This window comes from Bombyx mandarina, chromosome 08, assembly GCF_030267445.1.
Source record: "Bombyx mandarina strain Sakado chromosome 08, ASM3026744v2".
Classification (NCBI taxonomy): domain Eukaryota; kingdom Metazoa; phylum Arthropoda; class Insecta; order Lepidoptera; family Bombycidae; genus Bombyx; species Bombyx mandarina.
The window spans coordinates 10,345,616-10,370,120 of NC_143215.1; the positions used below are offsets into that span (position 1 = coordinate 10,345,616).

Here is a 24,505-nt window from a genome sequence, read left to right on the forward strand (position 1 = left end):
GTACGCGCCGTGTGCGACTAAAGACAGCAATAGTTTAGAATGAGAGCGCATGATCGCCGCCGCCATTTTAGATTCGTTCCTTTATTGGCGCGGCTTATAGCACCGAATATTCACAACTCCATCTTACTTACATTCTGAACGCGACTGTTAATAATTACAACGAAGCGTCTCTACAAAACATACTCGTTAACATTTTTAAAATGAAGACAATGAGTCAGTTGCAGCAAAAGTAATAATTAACGCTTATTCAATTATGCTTAAGGATTTTTCATAAAGGTTATGAAATTTGTCGATCAAAAAGTAACTGAAGTAATAAGTACATATAATTGTGTATTAATCCGAATTCGTGACGCATTGAGATCCCTTAATGAACTCAAACGGTATTTACATTCCATTATCAATTACAAAACCGACTGATTTCTGATATCAATTAAAAATATTTATGGAATGAATGTGTCGCAAAATACGGTCGAGAAAATGATTTTCAACTATTGATAATACAAGTTCCACGAAACAATATCATATGACTTACGAAGTTTTCAATTAAATCTTGAGATAGGTACTTCTACTTGACAACCTTAGATACTTATTAACATTTGAATTGAGACACTGAAATACGATTTATGGAAAATGGTTTCGGAATGTCCCCATGATGTATGTGTAGACAGGGCGTCTCGCATTTGAAACAACATTGAAATCAGAAATGGATGCTATGTCTCAGTATAAACATGTTACAGTAAAAACCAGATGTATTAATCAGATGTCTTACCTTTAGATTGCATTAACCTTTGGTATGCGGGAGAGGTCGCATATCTCCACCGACTCTGCTACGACACAACCCGAAAATTTAATATTTTCGAAAAGATTTTTGCACATTACATTATTATTTGATGTTAGAATAACAAATACACCTTGTTAAGTTAAATTTTATTGCTAAAACATTTGTTAACTTATGATTCGCAATGGAATAAAATTGCAACACAATCGTGCCGTTATGAATATTCCGTTATTTGCAGTATTATTTATTTTATTTATTATTTATGATGGTAAAATGTCTATGGAAGTTGACAGTTTTAAATCACCCTAAATTCAATTGTCTATATAAGGTCGAACATGTCATTGTGTCGGAAGGAAACTGAGCAACGATCCGTACTTACACAAAATACGGCCAGAGCACTGAATATATGATTGATGCGCATATCAAAGGTTAAAAAAGGATGTTTTCATGTTTACTCATTATTTGAATGTTTGTCATGATTTGACTACTACGAGAAATCATAAGCACGGCGAAATAATTTCAGTTAAGTAATTTTTATCTATAATTTAAATCAAATTCTAGTTTGAAACAGAAAATTTTAGTGCTAATAGAAGTATTTATTTCAATAATAAAGCTACTTTAGTAGTCAGAATGAGGTGTAGTCTAAAACTGGTCTTTACTGTAACTAATTAAATGTATTAAGAACCTTTTTAAACGCTCGTTATAATTAATAGAATATAATGAATTTTATATGTATTTTTCGACCGATTTAAATGAAATTATGGCCTATCGTTCAATATAGAAATAAACACAAAATTTAAGTCCAAGTTTGTCGCTAATCCTCACAAGAAAAAACGTCCAAATTGGTGTAGCCACCTGGTGGACATTACGTTTTCAAGCACATTCTTTAATATGCGGATTCGAGCTTACGCTGTGATTAAATTAACAAAAATATGTATCATTTGCGGAAACAGCTCTCGTGCCATCTACCGTACGCGGTAAAACTATAGCCAACGCTTTCATTGAAACGTTAAAAAACGTTCTGTAAAGTTCCAAATCTGATGGATAAATGACGCGTGAATACAACATACAACAATAGATAGAACACGAAGCAACAAATCTTTTTTTTATATTAGACCTAAATCATCAATGTTAACAATGCAATGAAGTACAGGGTCCACAATTCCATTTTGACTTCCTAATATTTTGCATCAATTTAACAAGTGAACATGGTTTCATGTACCAAAAAAAATATCGATTAAAAATATAAATAATATGGCAATACTTGTCGTTTGATTAAGCGCATATTCTCTTGCAAGCCGGTTCTAGTAAGGCCGGTTCTAGGGTAAAAAAAAAAAAAAGAAAGGATCTGTCAATATGTTGATATTGACAGATCCTTTCTTTTTTTTTTTTTTTAACGCTGGGGAATCCATTTACGGATACCCGGTCGAATATTGACAGATCCTGTCACATAACATAATAGAATTTTTTGAATTTTCAATGTTAGTGATCTCGATTGCAGACTGTTCGAAATTATGAAAATTACGTATTATTATGACTTGGGACCGATGTATAATGAATTGATGATATTAGCGTTATTCGGAGCAGACTGATATTATAAATGAGTCGACTATTATCAAAGACGGCAATGTGACTTTTGGAAAATTATTGGTAAATCAGAAAAACGAATTATTGACTTTGTATTCCATTGGCAGTCACAAAACTCTTCTGAACGACATCTTAGATAAATAACAGGTTAAGTATTAACCTTTATTTAATGCAGGTTTTGAACCGTATTCTTTGAAGGAGACGATTATATTCAAATCAATCTGTATTGACATATCAATAATTTTTTTTTGTCCAAATGCACAGATTGCCACCTTTGATAATAGACGACTCAAATGTTCATTGTTGGTTTGCTTTCATCAACTGAAACATTTCTAGACAGTTAGTTTTTAGACAGTAGTCGGTTTTTAGCAGCTGTTTGGCAAAGCTTTTGTACTTTATATTTCAATTGTTCAGTTGTATAGACCTTTAAGAGAAATTTAGTCACTTAGTTCAGTTCAGTTAATTCTTTGTACATTTTATTATGTTCAAAACTTTTGTCAAGAAAATTTAATTATTTATGAGTTTAGTGCATATTTTTACGCTGTAGATGATAGTACGTGTGTGCTAGAGTTCGATCGTTTTTTAGCATTTTTTTATGCTAGTCGTGTGATTTCTTTTGTAGTTTTTATCTTATTAATACTACATACAGAGTACATATCTAATACATTATAATGAATTCAACGCTTTTAATTTCTGTTTTTGATGATTTTTGATTGTTTTTTTTTACCTATTAGATATGTTCTCGGTGGAACTGCAGCAGCGCATATCAATCTAAGTTATATATTGAATCATTGTCGTGCATTGATTTTCTTTACAATTAATATTTTTCACAAATAGGCTTAGGCATAAAAGGTTTATGTTAGTACTTAAAAACAAAATATTACCAAAAAAATAAATTCTTAGAACAAAGCTAATTTCGTATTATAATTGTGTTACTTAGTTGAAAGACATTAACTTTTTTACAATCTTTTATTTTGTTGATTAATATTATGATCAGAACTAAGTTAAGAAAAAATACATGTAATTATTATGGTAAAGAGTTTTTATTAAAAATTATTTATTTTTCACCAAAGATCAGTCACGGACTACGGATACAGTTAAAGTATTCTCAAATAATATTCGGTTTACACGCTTTGTCTCGCCTGCTCCATTTTGTCTTTGGTGTTTCACGCAAGCCATAACACGCTTAATTAAGACTTGGTAAAGATATACCACACAATTCTTACCACAATTTTTATTGGGGCGCATAGGCTAGTCATGTGCGACACTTAGCCTTTCTCGGGTTAAGCTGTGGAAATGACATTTAACGCGCGTTGCCCGTCGTGTGGGTACGTAGTACGGCCTATCAACACGAACGGCGCGGCACGAGACCTAGATCTAGAAAAACTACATTTTCTCTAAATCTAATTGGAATTTTGTAGAATTCCAATTGGATTTATCAAGAAGATAGATTTCTTTATGTAATGTCTAATACTACACCTAACAGTTCTAATAAAAATAATACGGGGTACGCAAATTTAACTTTCATATTCCGATAAAAAAAAATTAAAGCGCTTGCTGGATGTAATATTATAAAGTTCTTAAACAAACTAACGTACTTAATACAAACACGATAAAAGTGGCACATGTTCCCATACATTTTGTTTATACAACACGCGTTTCAAAATAAACGACCTACTTCAAATGTCACTTGAGTGGGTCTCATAATTCATTTGTTTAGAATACGTTTTTGACGACAGGGACAAAAAGTGTTTTGTTTCCAATAATTTAAGCTTATTGCCAAGCCAGTTTAAACATGGACATGTCGTTTTATTTTATAGATTTTGAGTATGAGCGTCTCAAATATGACACTCAAAATTAGTGCAAAAAACAGTGTCTCAAAAAAACTAAGATTTTGCAAAATATATGCTTGCAAGTGGTATAATAATTAATTATTCAAGATTTACATGAAACCGGGCATTCACTTCAACGAAAAAAGCCACATGTCTGGAAGAAAAAACATACAAAAAAAAATCTTAAAAATAGTGAAAAATAACAACGAAGGCTAATAAAGTACAGATATATATACTTATATGTTTATTGACTTATTCAAAATAAAAAATAAACACTATGATTTGCTTTTTTTTTTTGAACCTATTTGATTGATAGGTCAAATAAACATTTTTTTCAATGTTATCGTGAAGAATAAAAAAAAAAAAAAAAATAAAAAAAAAAAAAAAAAAAAAAAAAAAAAAAAAAAAAAAAAAAAATAAAAAAAAAAAAAATATAAATATAAAATTTTGAAGCTGGCAATATTTTTCCCGCAAAAATAAAATTCTTGTTTTTTTCAATAGAGTTACTTTTTTTAAACTACTTATTGTAAACTGTAGTGGCGCTTATTTGGAAGAAAGTAAATGCATATTTATTTATGACAAAATTAATGCACTAAGTATTTTTTCTCTAAACTAATATTTTTAACCTTATAAATTAGGCCTTAAGTCTCATTTTAGAATAAATATTTTTGTACTGATGTCTTTTTATGTTCAAGTGACATTTTAAATTTATTCCATAATATTCTTTTTCTGACGAAAGGACCTAAATACATATATTTTGCAATGGTAATTAAACTTTATGTTTAAGTATTAAGGTTTAGAATAAACTGAAGTCGTTAACATTATTAAACTTTTTTCTAAGAAATGAAGATGTTTTCGTGTCTGCAAACGTGGCCACTGGAGCGTCTTATTTTTGTTCCTGATCTTTAATCTAGTACTATTATTGATCGAAGACCAAACTACGCAAAAACGTTCGACAAAAAAAAGGAAACAGCTATAGAAATTTTTAAGTGTGTGTCGAATCGCGGGAGTGCGTAGCAACGTGTTTATTGTGACTTAATTCCAATAATTTTAATACTTTTGGTGGTTATATTTACGTGGTCTTTTGTTGTTTATAAGGTAAGTAATCTACTAATACATAAAAATAAAGGTTTCAGCATGAGACACAAAATTTAGGCTTTTCTAAACCTGATACATTTTGGCGTTTGCTTTGTTCGCTGACGCCATAATTTTACTCTCATTTTTTGTTATTTTTTTCCTGTTTTATCATACTAAATACGATTAATATGTTAGATCAACTTATTATCAGCGGGAATAGTAAAAAACATGAGCAAAATATGTCAACTAACTTTTAAGAGTTTTGAATTTCAAATTTGAAGTGTCCTTGGTGCAATTTAAGGCTGGAGCACTCTGAGAGATCTGATTTTTTTTTGTTTTCCTTTGAATACATTGTACAATGCGATCCAATGTACAAGTGTTATACCTTTTTAGAAAGGGCTTTAAAAGTACCATGTTGTATAGTAATTGTTTTTTTGTATTGTATGGTATGTAGAACAAAAAAATCTGTAAAACGAAAGTGATTTCACTGTGTGAATGAGAACTGTTGCACTAATTTTTATTTTTCTCAGTAATGGTAAATGTTATCGCTATGATTTTTGTTTATTTAGTGAGAATATTAGTCTAGCTATGTTGATTATTTTTATTGTAGATCTGACTGTTGTATTTGCGTATCTCTGACACGTAAAGTTTATCTAGAATTACGGCTCGCGCCGCCAGATTTTTACGCAAAATTAAAGGGGTGTAAATAAATTATTTTGTATGGACAGGTGTATGGTTCTATTTTTTATTATAATTTGTATAGTTTAAAAAAATTAATTTTAAATAAAAAAACCTATGTAATCGCTTAATTTTTTGAGATATTATTATTTATACACAAGTCGTGCTCAAAAACGCGTTATCTCTGTGTTCAGTGTATCATAATTCTACACCGTAGTTGAATACGTAGTTGAATACTAATAAACAAAATACTTCAACGTAAAGCATAGTTCATACTAAACATAACACTTGCTAGTGTTAAACAATAACAACTTGAGGTACAATGAAGGGTTTTGTGATAACGGAGCCGCGCGGCGTAGTTGTAATAAATAACGGGGCACTTTAGGGTGCGCGTCAAGAGCCCGTTCGGGCAAGGCAGTGGAATGGAGACCATGTGTGAACGAGCTGTATCTCGCCAAATAGCAAAAAAAAGTGTACAACACATGCAGCGTTTTTTTTAGTATTGTGCAACAATACGGATGGTAACAATGACAAATCATCAACTTTTTACGGTAACCACTTAACATCAGGTGGGCCGTGAGCTCGTCCACCCATCTATGCAATAAAACAAACAAAAAAAGAAGTTGCAAATGTATCTGGGCTCCAGTAACCACTTAACATCAGGTGGGCCGTGAGCTCGTTCACCCATCTATGCAAATAAAAAAGTATAAATTAGTTCAAGAAGTCGGCTTATGCAAAGAATCCAATCACTGGTACAAAATTAAAAAAAATCAAATATCTAAAACAAAAAAAAAAGAAATTAATATTTTTTTTATATCAAATTGATTGAAATTTATATCAGATTGCTGCGCCGTATCTTTAAATTTGAACATCGGCTGTCAAACCCGACGTGTTCAGAATCCGTAATCTGGACGCTTAGGTGTGTTTCACATCTTTGAAGTCGAAATTTTTATATTTGCGACTAAAATACACGTCCTTTGTAATACTTATATTTAAGTTCATTAAAATATTGATCTCATTACAAAAAATCGTTTGGATTTTATTAATTTTTCTATTAAAAACGACGAACTAAAGACGACCGTTAGGTTCAAAAAATGACGAGGCCGCTGGTTCAAAGACTGTTTTTGTCATAAAATGCAAATAATATTTACTCCGTGTTAGTAAAATATAATGAAAGAACACTTACAATTCCATTATTAAGCAATAAACAAATTCACTGAACCGTTATTTTTATATAATTCGCAAATACGTGCGACCGAACCGAGCTCGAATTTCACACTGATTCACACAGCCCCCTTCAGTTGTTTTGTCGTAAATATTCAGTGAGAGAGAAGGTAAATTCATTGGTTACAGTTTAAATGTATTAGAAAGAGTAAACTATAATTTTATGATTATCTGTTAAAAGCCCGAAATCCGGGCGACGCGCCGTACGTGACACCTGCGGTCAACACGGAGGCAAAATAACGGCGCCGCCGCGGTTTGGACGTTTAACACGAGAGAGGTAAGAACTAGACATATAATATTGCTCAAGCAATTTGTTTTATTTATGTGGTCAACTTGCCGTGTTCAGAGCGTGTAACCGGACGGAAGAATTGATAGAGGCTAGAGTATCAAATTTCACTTTAATAGATTAAAAGACAAAAATAACAGTTGTTGAACACACTTCATAGGTATGATAGAAAATAGATCAATAAAATCAGCTGTGCATAAAATATAAGCATGAAACATTTTAGTGTTATAAAAAGCCATTTTAGTGGAGTTTGATACTATACCCCTTTGATAACTATTTGCATTTGATTCATGACATTATCACGCGTTTTGCGTTGCATAAAAGTGTTCCAAAACACTAATGTAATTATTCATTATAAATATCTGTGTTATTTTGGTATACCCATTAATTATATTATTTTGATGAAAAATACATAAACGAACAATATCCTACATAGTTAAATTTGTCCTTTTATACACATTGTTGTTCTGATTATATTATTTCCGTATGTGTATTGCAAACTTATTTTATGCAATTAGACTTCTGAGACTGTTCTCATGAAATAATAGCATCACAATAGCTTTATTTGTAATAATGATTTTATCTTTTAAGAATTAGTGGGCATTTTCATAACAAACTAATCCAAAATTACCTTATAAAATGGTATTTTTTACTGTAGGTACCACGACTGGCATCTGGTGTGAACTTATTATGTCTTTAAAAATTTAAATTTAATGCTACTATCAGAATAGCAAACTTGAATCAAAAAGTTATATTAAACAAACTTACATTATATAAAGCCACCTCATTCTTCCACTTCCACAAAATCAATTGAACCCGTTTATTTCGCTAAATTAAGCATTATACGAAAATTAAAAAGTACCTTCCAGAAATCCAACAGCTTAAATTAGGAATTTGGCAACTGAACCTAAATAAGTTTTAAATGAAATCATCTAAAGAATGTTTAAATGAGAACTACAAATATTTGTGATCCACATTATTTAAAATAACTTTGTTCTATTTATTTTTGTATTTCTTTTGTCTGACACTATGCTTGGTCAACAGCTCTAGTTGTGTTCGGCCCATCTCAGTTCCTGTTTGGTCACAAATTAACACTGGAATTCGTGTTATTTAAATATTTGTTTGTCATTCCAAAATATTAGAAGGTACATAAGTATTAAAATAAGTAAACATATTAACCTAAAAAGTATTGGAAATAAGCATTTGTTTAGAATTAAGATAAAATACATTCTTTCTGGATACTTATGCTTTTTTCATTTGTTCAGCATAGAGCTTTGAAATAAAAACAATAATTTTATCTTCATATTCCTTTATTAAATTGAATAAATATTACAAAGAGAAAGATTACATGATAATTGGTAACTAATGCCTAAAGCTACTCTACATACTGAAAATGTATTTGATTATTCAGTTGTACTACATATTATATTGTTCTTGTAGCTTATAACTTTTCACAACTATAGTAAAGGTGTACCTGTTACTGCTTAAACAAAATTTATTTGCTATATTCCTCTATTGTATGCATTATAAGATGCATTACCATAAATTACACTTATTACATGGATTATTTTTGCAACCAAATTTTTTAACATTTTTTTGTTGTGACAATTTTTTTTTTAATTGGAATTGGCAATTATCAATTATACTTATTATGTATTACATACTCATTTATCAAATATATTAGTGTACGAATGCTGTATTATAAAGTAGCTATTTATACAATTAGTTTCATTATTAAAGTTTGTATTACATTTTTGTATATAAATGACACTTTAGTTATGTACTTTTGCAATAAATGGTATTTTAATACATATACATAGTTTACTCATTCTTCACCTGTATATCAATGATAACCTAAAAAACTTAAAGTTCCATAAATAGGATTTGTTTATTCTAGACTTATATAGCTTAAATAAAAATATACTTGCAACTTTCATCTACTACATGTAAGGTGTTTGGAAAAACAATTATTGAAGCCAGTTATTAGCTCTGGTTTAGAGCAGGAGTATTATGGGCTTAGACATCCATAACCACATAGACTTAAAAAAATAACTACAACTCTACACATACAACTGACTATAAAGTCGGGAATCCCTTTCTCAGAATTTTCATCTCAATCTGTGATTATGTTGGAAGATGGGGGCCTATAGACATGTCAGTCCAGGTGGCCAACATTTCTAAATATTCATTTGATTCCTTGTTAGACAATTCATAGCTTTTGCTTATTCCTTATAGAATCTGCAAGTTTCATCAGGCAAGTACCTTTTTTGGAGGTTTTTTATCGAATTTGATCAATAAATCAGCTTCACAAAAAAAAATCGCTAGTACCCTATGATGTCCCAAGACTTATTAGGTTTGCCTGTATTATCTTCACTTAGGTCCTTATTTTATGTCACTCAATAAATGGTATATTTATCGTGTTGTTATTTATTTTAGGCAATACTTAATAGACAACAGGTCTTCCTTACAAAAATATTCTTCCATTGCCTCTGGATAATAACTAACATTTTTATAACTAATATTTTCAGCTGTGGTTTTGTATAATGTTTATCTTGATTATTTGTTATCTTGATTAAAATAGGTATATCTAAAAGTGCAACCTTTTACAGGTATTTTTCGAGCTTATATTGTACCTTTCATGCCATATTCAGGAGATTTGAAAGGTGCCAATAAAATGGTTAAAACCTATTCTTCCAGTTTTTTTCACTCCTGTTTTGTTCCAGATATTTTTTCAAGTGCTTAGAGATGTGTGTTACTCTCTCATCCATTTGTTCAGCCTTTTCCTCTAACATATTTGCTGATACAAAAAAAAGGTAATTATAATAGTCAGTATAAAAATTTAAGTCTCCTATTCTCTATTCCTTGAATCATCCGCCCTTGTTAACAAATTAAGTAGTGTGAGCATTTAACGGCTATCTTATTTTTGTTTTTTTCTTTATTCGAAGTCCATATAGTTTGGCCACTTGGAAGGCATGAACCAGAATGTTGCAAATATAATGCAACTACTCTCCCAATGTCATACACCCCTTTTAGGAGCAACACAATGTGATCATCTAGTTTAATGGTTCTTGTATTCAACTCTATACTCTGTATAATTTCACAATGTGTTCAATTATTTGGTACATCTAAGGTTTTACAAAAAGTCATATTGAAATAAAAAATATTTTAAATCCATTTCTTATAGTTATATGACTCATGGTAACTCTGAACTTTGCATGTAAAGATCTATTGAAGGTACTTCAGCTGTATCCTCAGTGTGATATATATAAAATGAAGAAAACAAGACAACCACAGCTGCTAAAATTTTAGATGATCGGAAAGTAACTTTTGTCAGTAATAACAATCCAAAATATGTTAAAACTCTTTTCTTGGCATCATTTACAATTTTATTTTTTTGAGATTCATTCAAACACATCCCTGATATTAATATGTCACTTTCTCTGCATGTTGAACAATTTTTTCTTCCTGGTCCTGTACATGTTTTGCAGGAATCATCACATTTTTCACATAAAAAGGTGCCTTCTTGATTTATACAATAATCATCATTCTCACAGACCTGTGGCAATGCACACTCATTAATATCCACACAAGTATTTTCTTGCATTTCCCAACCATTACTGCATGTAATACAGTCATCTAAACTCTCTCCTGTACAAGCGGCACATGCTGCATGACAAGGTCTACAACTGGCATTTACAGAAAAGAATTTTTCAGCACATTCTTCACATAAATTGCCAGAATATCCACTTTTACAAATGCAAGTTCCGTTACCCTCCCTTGTACCATCTCCGTGACATTTACCATTTCCACTACAAATTTCATTGTTTAAATTATGTGGGCAAGGAGAACAGGATTCTCCATAATGGGACAGAGGACAGCAGTTTTGTAATTTCTGAATACACAGCCATGTATACAAATTAACAGTATCATGATCTTCACTGTAATACCAGTTTTCTAATACATTTTCAGCTACATCTGCTAAAGAGTAGCATTGATCTTTATTAGCCTTTAGTTCAGAACATAAACCTTCTTGAATTTCTACCAAACGAACCTCACTTCGTGCATAGGTTTTTAGTTTAGCTTCTTCCCAAGCAACATCGCCCCCTTCGTATTTTCCTCGTGATGTTTTTTTAATCCAGTAATTGAAGGAGTCTGTCAGAACTTTACATTGCTGACACTCATTCAATACATTAATATTTTTATCGGTTGATGGTGTACTAATTTCCTTACACAGTATTACTTGACAACTTAATAATAAGCACAACCAAAGATATTTGTAAGAGTTGGGGTCCATTAAATGTTGAAAATTATTAAGCATCTTGAGATTCGTAGAAACTAGGTGTTTGTATTGTATTCAAGTTAATATTGTAGTCTTCACTCGCAAGTTGCAATTTAACAAACACTATTAAATTTAAAAATTGATTCAAATTTAAGTAGGTAAGCCAGCGTGACAAAGTACCTAAATCGAGATAAGACTTCTCTTCTGTGTAACACAATATTGATTTTCTAGATTTACTTACTCTGCGCGTACCAGGGGGAGACACGAGACACCTTACTTAGTGACATTTTAAAAACCTGTGGAATGCCCCGGCGCGGCGCTTACACATTTAGGTTTTAAAGTGAGGGAATCCATACAGAGTCCCTTCATTACTTCGCCGTAAAATCGTGTTTTATGTAATTAACACCACAGTTGAAACAATAGGAGTTTTATTGTTGTAGCGGCATAAACAATTCTAAGTTATTATATTAAATTAGTTAATATACACATTATATTTCATTTATCGTTTTTAAATTTTTGGCGGTAAAAAGGTCCCGTGTCACAGACTATCTTCTTTTTTCCACCTCTCGTGCGCTCTGGCTTACGCATCACAAAAATGTGCGTTCTTAAACGCCACAAAAGTATGACCCACTTCTATTACTCGTAACTTATAATAATTGCTTTAACAGAAATTGTTTTATTTATAGTGCGCGCGGAAGCGCTAGTCACCTCCTGAGGTATGTAATGTTGTTGTGTGATAAGGCCTTTCATTTTGGGAAATGAATTCTACTGTCAGTTTATGTAGGGTACAGGTAAGGAGAACCGTCTCTGTGTGTAAAGTGTCCGTTAAAATCTGCTAAGTAAGGTTAGTGCTACAGTAACAACCGGGTAAATTTTAAAAAAGGCGCTGAAAGTTATTAGAATATGATAGAGGAAACTGCTCAATTCATATCATACCTCTGCCTATATGCTAGCGCCATTCTGGAGGATTTTTGAACTGTTTAGTGCTGAAAGTGGGACGCTTTTCCAAGCTTCCTCCCATATGAGACGGTTCTCCTTACCTCTACCCTCCATAGTACAAAGTATAAAGTGTGTTATCTATGGTATAGAGTATTAGGCCAACATTGGGGACTTTTTGGCGGGAACGCGAGGAGTGAAGTTGTGTGATTTGTTTTATTTTGTCTATTTAATGTTTCTTCGGGTTTAAATGTGTAATGTAATGTAATGTGGTGGTTTATTAACTTTTTAATATCTGTGAAAGGGCACAAATGTGGGAAAATGACACAAAGCCGCTGGACGTAACTTCTCGGGATCCTTCAAAAAGTCCACTGAAAAAATCTTAGTAAATGACCACCATTTTACTTTGATTATATTTCATCCCATTTCATTTAATTTAATTTCATCTCAGTTGATTAATGTCTCAAATTAATAATTTCATTTAATTTCACTCCTTAATATCATTTTTCATAAAAATATGAATATAAATTAAAATAAGACATGACTTAAAGGTCTCAGTTACCAGGTCATAAAATCCCTTAAAAAAAGAAAAGCCTACATACATTGGCTATCGCTGATTTCTAGACATTGTAAAAGAAAAAATACTTTTTGTTAAAGTTTTGGTTGTCATGCTGTTGAGTACCAAGATTCAAACCTTTTCTCATTTCTTGTCCCGTATGTACATTAATTACGGTAATAATATGCGTAATATGTAATATTCACGAATGATTTAATTTGCTACAAAAATAACCTTAGCCTTGCGGAGTGTCGTGTTAGTTTCAATTTAAAATATTTTAAAACTTTATGATATCGACGTGATGGCTGATAAAATAAGGTAAATATGACTGTCTTAAAAAAATAAATAACGCTTAACCATTTGGAATAAAATGCTATAAAATGAATAACACTTTTACATCGGCAAATAACACTATGCAGATAAGTTTTCTAAAGCACATTTCTCACCATCAGTTTAAATGTAGAGAATCACAAAATCACTTCTTTTAAAAACTGTTCCCTTAAAGGTTAATCTCTATTTTATGTTCATAATTTAAAATTTATTAGTGCCATACACTACTAGCACATGAGTTACTCTATGAATAATTATACTATCTAATTAAGAACTACCTTATAACCATCAAACGATGTTTTTATCTTTCTAAAATAAACACTGCGATCTAATTGTATACATTATTGGATCTAGTGTTACCTCCCATTATTTCTTTAAGTGTAAAATAATGTCTGCTTTAAGTAACGAGCTTTATTTATTTAAGAGATTATCTTTTTATCAATATAATTACGAATTTAAGGTGTAAACAAACAACCTAAAGTCTAAAAGCAACGGGTTACCTTTAAGAAACCAGGCATTCCATTATAATAAGAATATTAGTTTGTGCAATTGGTAGTCAGGGAACATGTAAAGATTTATTTACAACAGGTATCCTATTGTAAATAGGATTTATTTACAATAGGACGGTCTTCTGCTAGGAACCTAAACTGAACTTCTGCTAGGAGCCTAAACTGAAGGTTTTTGTCCAAGCAGAGCTCCTTGTTGAATTCTTAGGAGTGTAAGGATGGTGTTTGTAAAATCCACCTCACTAAGTATACCAAATAGGTGCAAAATGCAGATGTTGCATTTCCCATCACTTATTCACATAAGCCTTATTAGAAGTTTTCCTTACACTGTTATGTGTGTTATAACAAACTCATCTTGTAATCATAGTTATTTCTGTATGCTTTATTCTGCACATGTGGTTTAATGACAACAAATCTATTAGCGTCAAATGATGTGACTATGCAAAAAATGAATTTGCCAGTGTACCAATTTTCCTAAGTATATATGTAACTGTTGGTTGAATACACTCTGTATTGTAAGTCTACCTATCTTGACCATTTCTGGTGCAAACTAATCCCCTGTATATATCCCCATAAGTATTAATGGGGAAGACAGGCCTTATATTATAGAATTTAACTTTTAACGTTATGTCCCATGGTGGGTGTGTGACTTCATGTTTTGTGTGGGCTAGGAGTACATCTGCTCATTTATAACAATTTAATATCTAAAAAGAGAAGCCTTTCAGTTGTTGTTTCAATATAATTTAGCCTGGCAACAGATTTGATCTTATGACCCTAAAGTTGAGTAAATTCTAAAAGGCAGGCTGTATACTTTACACTGCATAAAGGCAATAGTCGATTCTTATTCCTTATTTGTTGTCACAACCAAACCACACATAATAATTATTTTTTATCATGAAATTTATCTACTTTTCAGAATAAATTCAAGATTTGACCAAAAAGAGAATTATGCCCCTTCAGATTCAGAAGATGGTTATTCTGAAAATGAAAAGCGATTATTGGATAAAGTACGTAAGAGAAAACATGAGTCTGATAGTGAAGAGGAAATGTATGCTTTCTCTGATTCTGACGAGGAATCAGATCAAAAGGATGATTTGGGAATAGCAGACAGTGATGTTGAAGGACAGGAAAAATCAGACGATGACTTACCTGATTCAAAAGCTTGGGGCAAAAATAAACAATCATACTATGCCACTGATTATGTTGACAAAGATTACGGAGGCTTCGGTGATGATGAAGAAGCTGCTCTTATGGAAGAAGAGGAGGCTAAGAATATTCAGAAGAGATTGCTAGAACAACTTGGAGATGAAGATTTTACCTTGGATTTCTTTACTAAACATGTACAAGACGCTGAAGAAAGAGAAACAGTAATAAAAAGTGATTTGAGTCAGTTGTCAAAAAGACAAAAGCTACAATTGTTTGAAAAGGAAAGTCCTGAGTTTTCAGGTCTTGTTGATGACTTCCAAACAAAACTTACTGTAGCTAAAGATAACCTACATCCAGTCTTGGAATTAGTAAAAGATGGCAAATTACCAAAATGTGCAGCATCAAAGTTTGTAAAAACAAACTATGATCTAATTCTAAATTATTGTACAAATATTAGTTTTTATTTGCTTCTAAAGAGTCAGCGAGTAAACATTCAAAATCATCCCGTTATAAAAAGGTTGTATCAGTACAGACAAATGTTGAATAAAATGGAACCGATATATTTGGAAGTAATTAAACCTCAAATAGATAAAATTCTTCTGGCTGTGAAGAACAACCTTGTTTTGGAAGTAAATGAACAAAAAGAAGCTAAGAAACGCAAGTTAGAAAAACTTATTACAGAATCAACTCCCAAGAAATTGAAACTTATCAGTGCAATAGAAAAAGATGAAGGAGAAGACACTGGAGTATCTGATGATGAAGAATATGAAGGGAATGATTACTTTAAAGATAATGATAAAGTTGAAAATGTGCCAAGAAGTAATGAATCTGAAGAAAGTGGTTTTTCAGATAATGAAGATACTGTACTTGGTGAAACAGAAGTTGACCATAATAAACCATCAACATCATCTCAACAAATTGTTACAGAAGATCTTGGAATGAAAAGAGAAATAACATATCAAATTGCAAAGAATAAAGGGTTGACACCCCATCGAAAGAAAGATCAAAGAAACCCAAGAGTCAAACATAAACTTAAATACAGAAAGGCTAAAATCAGAAGGAAGGGTGCAGTGAGGGAACCTAAGACAGAAGTGTCCAGATATGGTGGTGAATCATCAGGCATAAAAGCAAATTTGAAAAAGAGCATAACAATCAAGTAAAGAAATGTATTTATTGAAACAGTACATCTCACATTCATTTCATAATAAAATAATACTTTATGCAAATGTGTATTCAATGCTGCCACCTAGAACAAAAAAAAACATAGTAAAATATTAAAAAATAATTTATATTTGTATGATAAACAATATAAATATGACAACTTACAACTTCAACACTTTATCTTTTCCTCCTGATGCCACATAAGCTCCATCTGGGGACCAATCAACAGCATACACTTCATCTGCATGTCCTGGAAGATCCAACTCTAACTTCTTTGTTTTCATACTCCAAACTGAAAAGGAAGTTATTGAATGCTGCTGTTACATTAGAATAAAGTACTACAATATTTTGAGTATTTTATTTTAGAAATTATATACGTTTAAACTATAAATGGCTGATTAAATCATACTGTTGAGGCTTTGAACTTACATTACTATTTCTTTAAGGTTTGGTAAGTATGTCCAGTGCATTAAAAATGGTAGTAATTTCACTTCCATATATTATGAATTCAGTACTTGATTCTGAAGGTAATTAAAGGCTTTGGATAACACGTTGACTGAGGCAGAGACTGACCGGTGGTTGGGCTCCCAGATGGGTAGGGTGGGGGAAGATGTGTGTATCGCAGACCACGTCACCTCTATGTCAGATGCCGGTTATTGGGTGACAGGGACTTTTAGTTGGTTCAATTTTGACATGCTCTGCTATCAACACATAATCCTAAGTCAGGCGATTTCAACCTGGCTTAGATAATAACAACAAAATTCATACTATAACCATACTTCAAAGGTTGTCAGAAGCATTAATTGTTGTTTATTATGTTCTTAATTACAATATAGTTTACTTTGTAACATATATATTTTATATATTTATTGTATTATACATATTATTATACATCTTTATTATATATATTTTTACAATCTATATATTAATCTACTATCCATAACACAATGAATCCTAATTTGGGGCCGCATTACCGTGCGTGATTTATTTTTTATTCCTCTTCACTGTGAAAGTCAATCGTGAACATTTGATAAGTACAACTCGACCAAGCTAAGTTTGCACCTCGCTGGAATGCGGCGCTCCGCCCGCTTCCCCGCTCACTTTCCCGCGATCGCCCTGCCGCGTCTGTACGGTTAGCATCTTTGTCGCCGACACGCGTCATACGAGTTTTCGTCTACCTATCCGTTGAGTTTTAAATTTTTTTTATTGTTCTTGTTAGGTTTTATGTTGAAGTTTAGTAATATTAATGGACTATTTTTGTTGAACTGTTGTTACTGAACGCTTAACGTTAATTTTTTTTTACTTCGAGATAATTGTTGTGGGCAACAAAAATGAAAGGAAAGGTCATACACAGTGAAGGGACAAACATAATCCTGAAAAGGAAACTTAAAGGAAAATTATTACTGAGCAATTGGGATACAAATTTAAAAAAAAAAAAAAAAGTGCAAGAATGTCCGATTGGTCTTAATACAAAAACCCGATATCGCTATATTCTAATGTACCTGTGTATAATATATTGTTAAAAACAATAAATGCAAAGTAAAATCTAACAAATATTTATTAACATTTTTAAAGTCATAGCGAATCCTTTTTTTCAGACCATACCTAAGCGGCAGTGTGACGTAATCGATGCGAGATGCAAACTTAGCTTGGTCGAGCTGTACGTATTTCATCCGTAATATTGGTACCTGCCTGCAGGATTCAAACACCGGTATAGTCGCTTGTCGCATCGCTTGATACGAACACACCGGCCGTCTTATGCCACAAGCCACGACGACTGGGGACATTGGATGTATTGGCAACTATCAATCAATAAATTTATAGATTTATGATTACCTTTCAGTGTAGAATCAGCACTAGAACTTAATAGTAGTCTAGAATCTGCAGACCATGCAACCATGTATACAGCTTGAACATGTCCTCTTAATGTCGTTATAAACTTCCCACTTACTGCTTCCCATAATTTCACAGATTTGTCAAATGAAGCAGACGCTATAATCCTTAGAATAAAAAATATTTTTAAATTAACTACTATCTGTTAATTATACTAAATCTTATCTTATACCTTTAAACGAGCAATTCTTGTATATATATATATATAATCTGAATCTCGGAAACGGCTCCAACGATTTGTATAAAATTTAGTATACAGGGGATTTCGGGGGCGATAAATCGATCTAGCTATTTTCAGAAAACGTTGTTTTATTCGTGTTTTCAATAATCAACTTTATGACTCTTCGCGAAATCTATTGGCGAATAATAATACTATTTTTCATAATTGAGAGCAACTAACTGCTTTAAAGACACAATTACACTAAAGCTATTTCACCAGATGGTGTTGTTGAAGCCAATGAGTGTTTCGTTTAAGGTTAGACCAAGAAAATTAATTGTTTATTTATATTATTTGTCTTTTTAACTCACGTGTTCATTTAAAAATGTCTAAACGATCTTAGAATATTTCATCATTTTGTCAATGTGTAATTCGTATTTAAATATAATTTCTAAAAAACACAATTTATCAAAAACAAACAAATACAGAGCATCGGTCATCGTCTAGTGGCTTTTTATATACCTAAATTAATATTTGTCAATAAAAAATTGTGGGCCCACACAAGTTCACTTCATAGCATGTATAATAACGTCAGATTATGTGGGTTTGAAGTAAATGGCGAAGGTGTAAACAAACCAGCGAGGAACACGACCTCAGATTTTTTTGGATTTCAACAAGACGACAACAATGATTATACTAAAAACGGCAATATCTTTCACAAATATATTCATTGTGACTGGAAATTGAATCTGGATAGATTCATCAGTCAGGACCATTAACTATTGGGCCAAAAGGTGGAGCTTAGATCATTAGCAGCTTTAAAAGTAAGGCAGTTGCTATTAAAAATATTTTCTATTGAGAACTGAGCACCATGTATACCTTGTATCTGGTGAAAATTTCACATCATTTATAAGTTGTTGATGGCCAGTCATTCTAGCAAGAGGCTTCTTTTCTTTTTCTGGTAGCCAGAGAAATAATGTAAAATCATCTGAACCAGAAACTAAACGTTCAGCTCCTTGTTGGCACACTGCATTATACCTGTCCAATGCTCTTTGCTGGAGAATATTCTCTGAAATAGCAAATATTCATAGAAGTTATATTATTCATAGAAATAGCAAATATTCATAGAAGTTCATAGAAGAACTCAAATTTGTATAGAGTTGGAACAGCTTTCCTTCGTTTGGCGCTAGGGGCGCTGTTTCAACTCCATACTTTTTACGCGATTGAGAAGTTAAAAAACTCGCACTAAAAACACAGATAGTTTAACAAAGTTACAACGTTTTGGTTGTTTCTCTACATTAAAAAAGTTTTACTATAATTATTTTAAGGTATTAAATGAAATAATATTTAAATTAAGCTTACTATCATCACTATATGCGTTATGGTCCATGACAGGGTGAAAAGGTCCAGTACGTAACACATAATCCGTGTTTAGTGCTAAAGTGTTAACCCAATGAGCATGACCTTCTAGTGTCCTGCACAACACCCCATCATCTGCCCTCCATACCTTTAGTAGAAGAAATTAAATTACTAAATACAGTCCATATAAGAACTTTTGCAAAGCTTCTAAACAATATTAACTTCATATTTCAAACTGAAGTGTACGCCAAGATACACCGTTTGATTTATTATTTGATGCGAACATTAAAAAAGCAGTTCCCTATTAGTGTTCTTTTTCTCAGACAATTCATTGTAATTTATTTCCTATCTATATTTTGTAGATATAATTAATAATACGAAATAAATTATCGATAACACACGTAGTGCTTTGAAAAAATTTCCTACAAAACACTGCGACTGAAAAGGAACTTTCTGGAACAATAATTATACTACAGGTGGTATGAGTCAGCAGGGGTTATTACCACCACTCTAGCTATTTCTTCCGTGAAGCAAAAATACGTTTCGGTTTGAAGGGTACGGCGGCCGTTGTGTTAGCACAAAACGGAGACTTAGAAATCATGTCACGAGGTGGATAGAGGCATTTACGTTCTTAATGTCTAGAGCCCCGGTAACCACTTAACGCCTCGTAGGCCGTAATCACATCCACGTAACAAGAAACATTATCATATTATCACATTTTCTTAATTTCATTCAAAAAGGAAAAAACCGTTGTAAGACCATTATTAACGTCATAGGTCATATACTGGTAGTAGGACCTCTTGTTAGTCCGCGCGGGTAGATACCACCACCCTGCCTATTTCTGCCATGCGTTTCGGTTTGAAGGGTCCCCACCCCAGCCGTTGTAACTATACTGAGATCTTAGAACTTATATCTTAAGATGAGTGGCACATTTACGTTGTGGATGTCTATGGGCTCCAGTAACCACTTAACACCAAGTGGGCTGTGAGCTCGTCCACCCATCTAAACAATAAAAAAATAAAAAAGGTGGTTTTATTGACTACTGATTTCTGGAATCATAGCAAAACCCAATAAATTCACTTTATTTTTTACTTGTTCTTGAAATTACTTTCACATTTTAAAAGATTATTTCGGTTTTTGTCTTTATCGAAATAAAATTTTACTTGGCAAAAACAATTTTTTGAAACAAAAAGTTTAAATATAGTCTGATAAATGGGGTTTAATAAACACATATAATACATGTTGTATGTTGTTATAATAGACTTAATGTAAATTGAGAAGATACACAATACCCCTCGTTGATATGTGTAATCTTATCAAATGCATAGTGCATGCCTAACTTGGTCATATTGAACATAGGCGCTGAGAACTGCTGCATACAGTCAAAAGTAGTAATTAGGTAATTATTTGTTGTTATTTTAATTAATACTTTAGTTCTTGAAGTTACTGGTTTATTTATTAAAACATTGGTTGATTGTTAATATTGATTCATTATTCATATGCACCCTTCTTCATTTATAAATAACACACTCATGTGTTACTTTCACACAAAATATCTAATGACCCATATAAATATTTATAACTGTATAAGATGGTTTAAATTTTGATTTATATGATTTACATACTGTTGTTTCTTGTTACTGTTCTTGTTACTGTTTGTTTCACAAATAAATAAATAAAAATACCTTGATTGTCCTGTCCTGAGAAGATGTGTAGATTAAACCATTACCACCCCATTTCACTGAAGTTACAGCTTTGGAATGTCCAGTCAAGCTCAACAATGTTAGACATGTTACCGTGTCCCATATCCTAACATCACCATCTTTGGATGAACTGGCAAGTTTTCTACATTCCGGGTTTCTGAAGAAAAGTAATATTTTTCAATCAAATAAGTATAGATAAGACCAACAGAACATGATGTACAGTAATGCAACATTTATAACATAAGCATGCCTATCACATCAATTGATACCATGTTCATAATAAGAAGAGGTAAAGTGACTAAAGAATTTTTGTTATGATCTCTGATTATATCTCACTTTTATTAAAAACAGTAAAGATCTATAGTCTTTTCAGAAACAGTACAATATACACCAATCTATATTTTATTTCTGATGAAATAAAATATAGATTGGTGGCGGTGGTGGTGTTTTGTTTATTAAGTCTTCATTTCCACATTGATTTCAAATAGAGCACAGTAGCACGAGATGGATGATATTAAGACAACAACAACAGTACCTGTGGTAAGGTTCCCAGGCCAGAGCTGTTACCCACTGTTTGTGTCCAAGCATAGGTTTAGCAATTTGATTACCGGTTGATGGATCCCATAAAATAATTCTTCCTTGTTTGCATGCTGATGCCAGTTTTTTTCCGTCTGGCGACCAACTTATACAGAGTACCCAATTACTATGTCCTAAAACACTATAGTATCTTAAGTTACTTAGTTAAAAAAACAAGCAAAATTTTTACAAAATTTATATTAACACATTTTTTCTGGCAGTGTTTACTTTATGTAATCAACATGTGTTATATTTTTATTTTATTTACAATACTATTTACTTGTATAAGACATATCGACGCTTGAAAGGCAAACTTGACTAAGCAACAACAACTGCTTTGTACATAAATGATAGGCAATAACCATATTCGATGCGCAAAAAAAATATATTTCTAGGTCTATTAAAATCATTTCAATCCTACAGCTACTAGCTAGATTCTACTACAGCTAGATTCGTTAAAATAAATTTTGTTTTCAGGTATTTCAACTTTTAATTAAGTCTACTGTAAAGTTCACGCATTGTCGCTTAGTCATGTTTGCCTTTCAAGGGTCGATATGTAGTGGGGTGGCACATCCGTGACGATTAATCCTAGTTTGCAATAAAAAAAATTAAGCTATATTCGCTCATTCATCACATTGTGGCCATATTGTTGAAACCAGGCATTATGATGCTATTATTAAAAAATTACACAATACACAAATTATTCTAACTAGTTATGATTACTGTGTGATTGGTTGCAGTTAGGTGTGCTCATGGGCCCATTTGTAACTTTTAAAAATTTGTTATTATTGCTAATAGAATAGTAAATACCTTTACATACATGTAGAGGTGTCTGTGTGTTCAGATCCCAAAATCTAACAGTAGTGTCACCTGAGCCACTAGCCAGTTTCTTCCCGGAAGGGCTAAAGCACGTAGATATCACTGCTTCCGCATGACCTGGTATTGAACTGGAAATTGTTGACAAGTGTATACATATTTTTATTGGTTCTATATTGAATGACAGAGCAGTAAATTTTATATAATCAGATATGAACCTTTATAGGTTGATATTATCATCTTGCATCAAGAATCATATCTTTAAGGACATTGGTGGCATTTATTTATTGTGTCTATAGACTCCAGCTAATGCCTTAATGCCTAGTGGGTTATGAGCTTATTTGCGCTCTGAAAAAAAAAAAACTTTGTACTGTTAGACTAAAGAAACAGATGTCATAAGAAATCTTAGATAAATGAAGTAAAATTTTGAATTGCAGACTTAAAAAATATATTTAGCTAGTACCATGTGTACCATGTAAGCTCATATGAGATATTCTACTTGCACAACTTTTTTCCAAACACTACATTTTTATAATAAAAGTATGTGCAGTAGTTTAAATTTAATGAACCCCTTTATTATTGCAGGCCTTGCTGTAAAGTATTTCGCAGGAAACCAAGCTCCATGCTGAAAGTGTGCACATCACCCATCATATATAGGTAGTGTTTTTCAGCCAGTGATTATAATCACTCATCATGTACAGGTAGTGTTTGGTGGCAGGTGACTATAATTATCGTTAGTAGCTAAAGAGTTGGAAAAATTGCATGACTGACATGACAGCTTTTGATGATTCCTATTTGAAATTTAAAAAATCCTGTAGAAGCCAGTTGTGCCAGTACCATGGCACTGTGTGGAACCTAGATAGGACCTTTGTAAAAGGATATAAAGATGAGGTAACAACCTGACTTGATCTAAATGCAGTCAGAGTATAATACATAATTAAAATAAGAGTTGGCAGTGAAGTACAGAGGAACAAGATTATTTATAGAAATCAAGCCTCATTGTAAATTCATATTCTGAAGTGTTAAGATTTACATTTTTATCACTCTTACTTACTTTAAAACGTTTTTAATATTATTTATGTATATGGTAAAAAAAGCAAATCATACCTAGTACACCTTGTGACTGGTCTAACTCTAAATACAGCCTGTTGTTGATATATTATCTCTACAACCTCTTCACTATTCAAGGTCTTTAGGTCCAATGCATCCTTTATTGTGGTTGTTATTTCAACATCTTTCACAAAAAAGAGGAATGGTTTATCTTCCTGTAATGTGTACACAATTCAAATTATTTGTTTTAAACAGTATCTGTAATCGTATTATTAATTTTTTAATTAAAATTAATATTAAATATGTGCATAAATTTAAAGCCTATCTAGATAAGCATTAAATTATTAATGAAGGATATTTTTATTGAATATTTTTACCTCTTGTAAAAGTGCATTACATATCAGTTGAAGTTGATCCTTGGTTATATTTAGGGGCAAATCCAATGGACTTCCCGTTTCTTCTCCAGTGTCAGATTTAAATTTAGCTTGAATACAGCTCGGTGAATCTACCTCCATTATAGCACCACAAAACTATATCGTGTTATTTTTTTTTTAATATTTTGAATTAAGTTCAAG

The 24,505-nt window shown here is 32.0% G+C and overlaps 3 protein-coding genes across 3 annotated transcripts; 1 reads left to right on the forward strand and 2 right to left on the reverse strand.

Moving 5' to 3' along the window:
- Positions 1-8,754: 8,754 nt before the first annotated feature.
- LOC114245371 (protein disulfide isomerase Creld2) lies at positions 8,755-12,334 on the reverse strand. The gene has a single exon (XM_089729512.1). The coding sequence runs from the start codon at positions 11,778-11,780 to the stop codon at positions 10,656-10,658; it is 1,125 nt and encodes a 374-aa protein (XP_089585638.1). The 5' UTR covers positions 11,781-12,334; the 3' UTR covers positions 8,755-10,655.
- Positions 12,335-12,584: 250 nt separating this feature from the next.
- On the forward strand, positions 12,585-16,441 carry Sas10 (UTP3 small subunit processome component Sas10). The gene is made up of 2 exons (XM_089729511.1): positions 12,585-13,551; positions 14,986-16,441. The coding sequence occupies exons 1-2, from the start codon at positions 13,535-13,537 to the stop codon at positions 16,373-16,375; spliced, it is 1,407 nt and encodes a 468-aa protein (XP_089585637.1). The 5' UTR covers positions 12,585-13,534; the 3' UTR covers positions 16,376-16,441.
- Positions 16,373-24,498, reverse strand: Nle (notchless protein homolog 1). Its single transcript, XM_028177513.2, has 10 exons — positions 24,308-24,498; positions 23,988-24,145; positions 22,875-23,011; positions 22,024-22,198; positions 21,471-21,645; positions 19,789-19,933; positions 19,306-19,495; positions 18,213-18,376; positions 16,542-16,668; positions 16,373-16,461 (listed from the first exon to the last, which is right to left on the reverse strand). Exons 1-10 carry the CDS (start codon positions 24,443-24,445, stop codon positions 16,449-16,451), a joined length of 1,422 nt encoding a protein of 473 aa, XP_028033314.2. The 5' UTR covers positions 24,446-24,498; the 3' UTR covers positions 16,373-16,448.
- Positions 24,499-24,505: the final 7 nt, after the last annotated feature.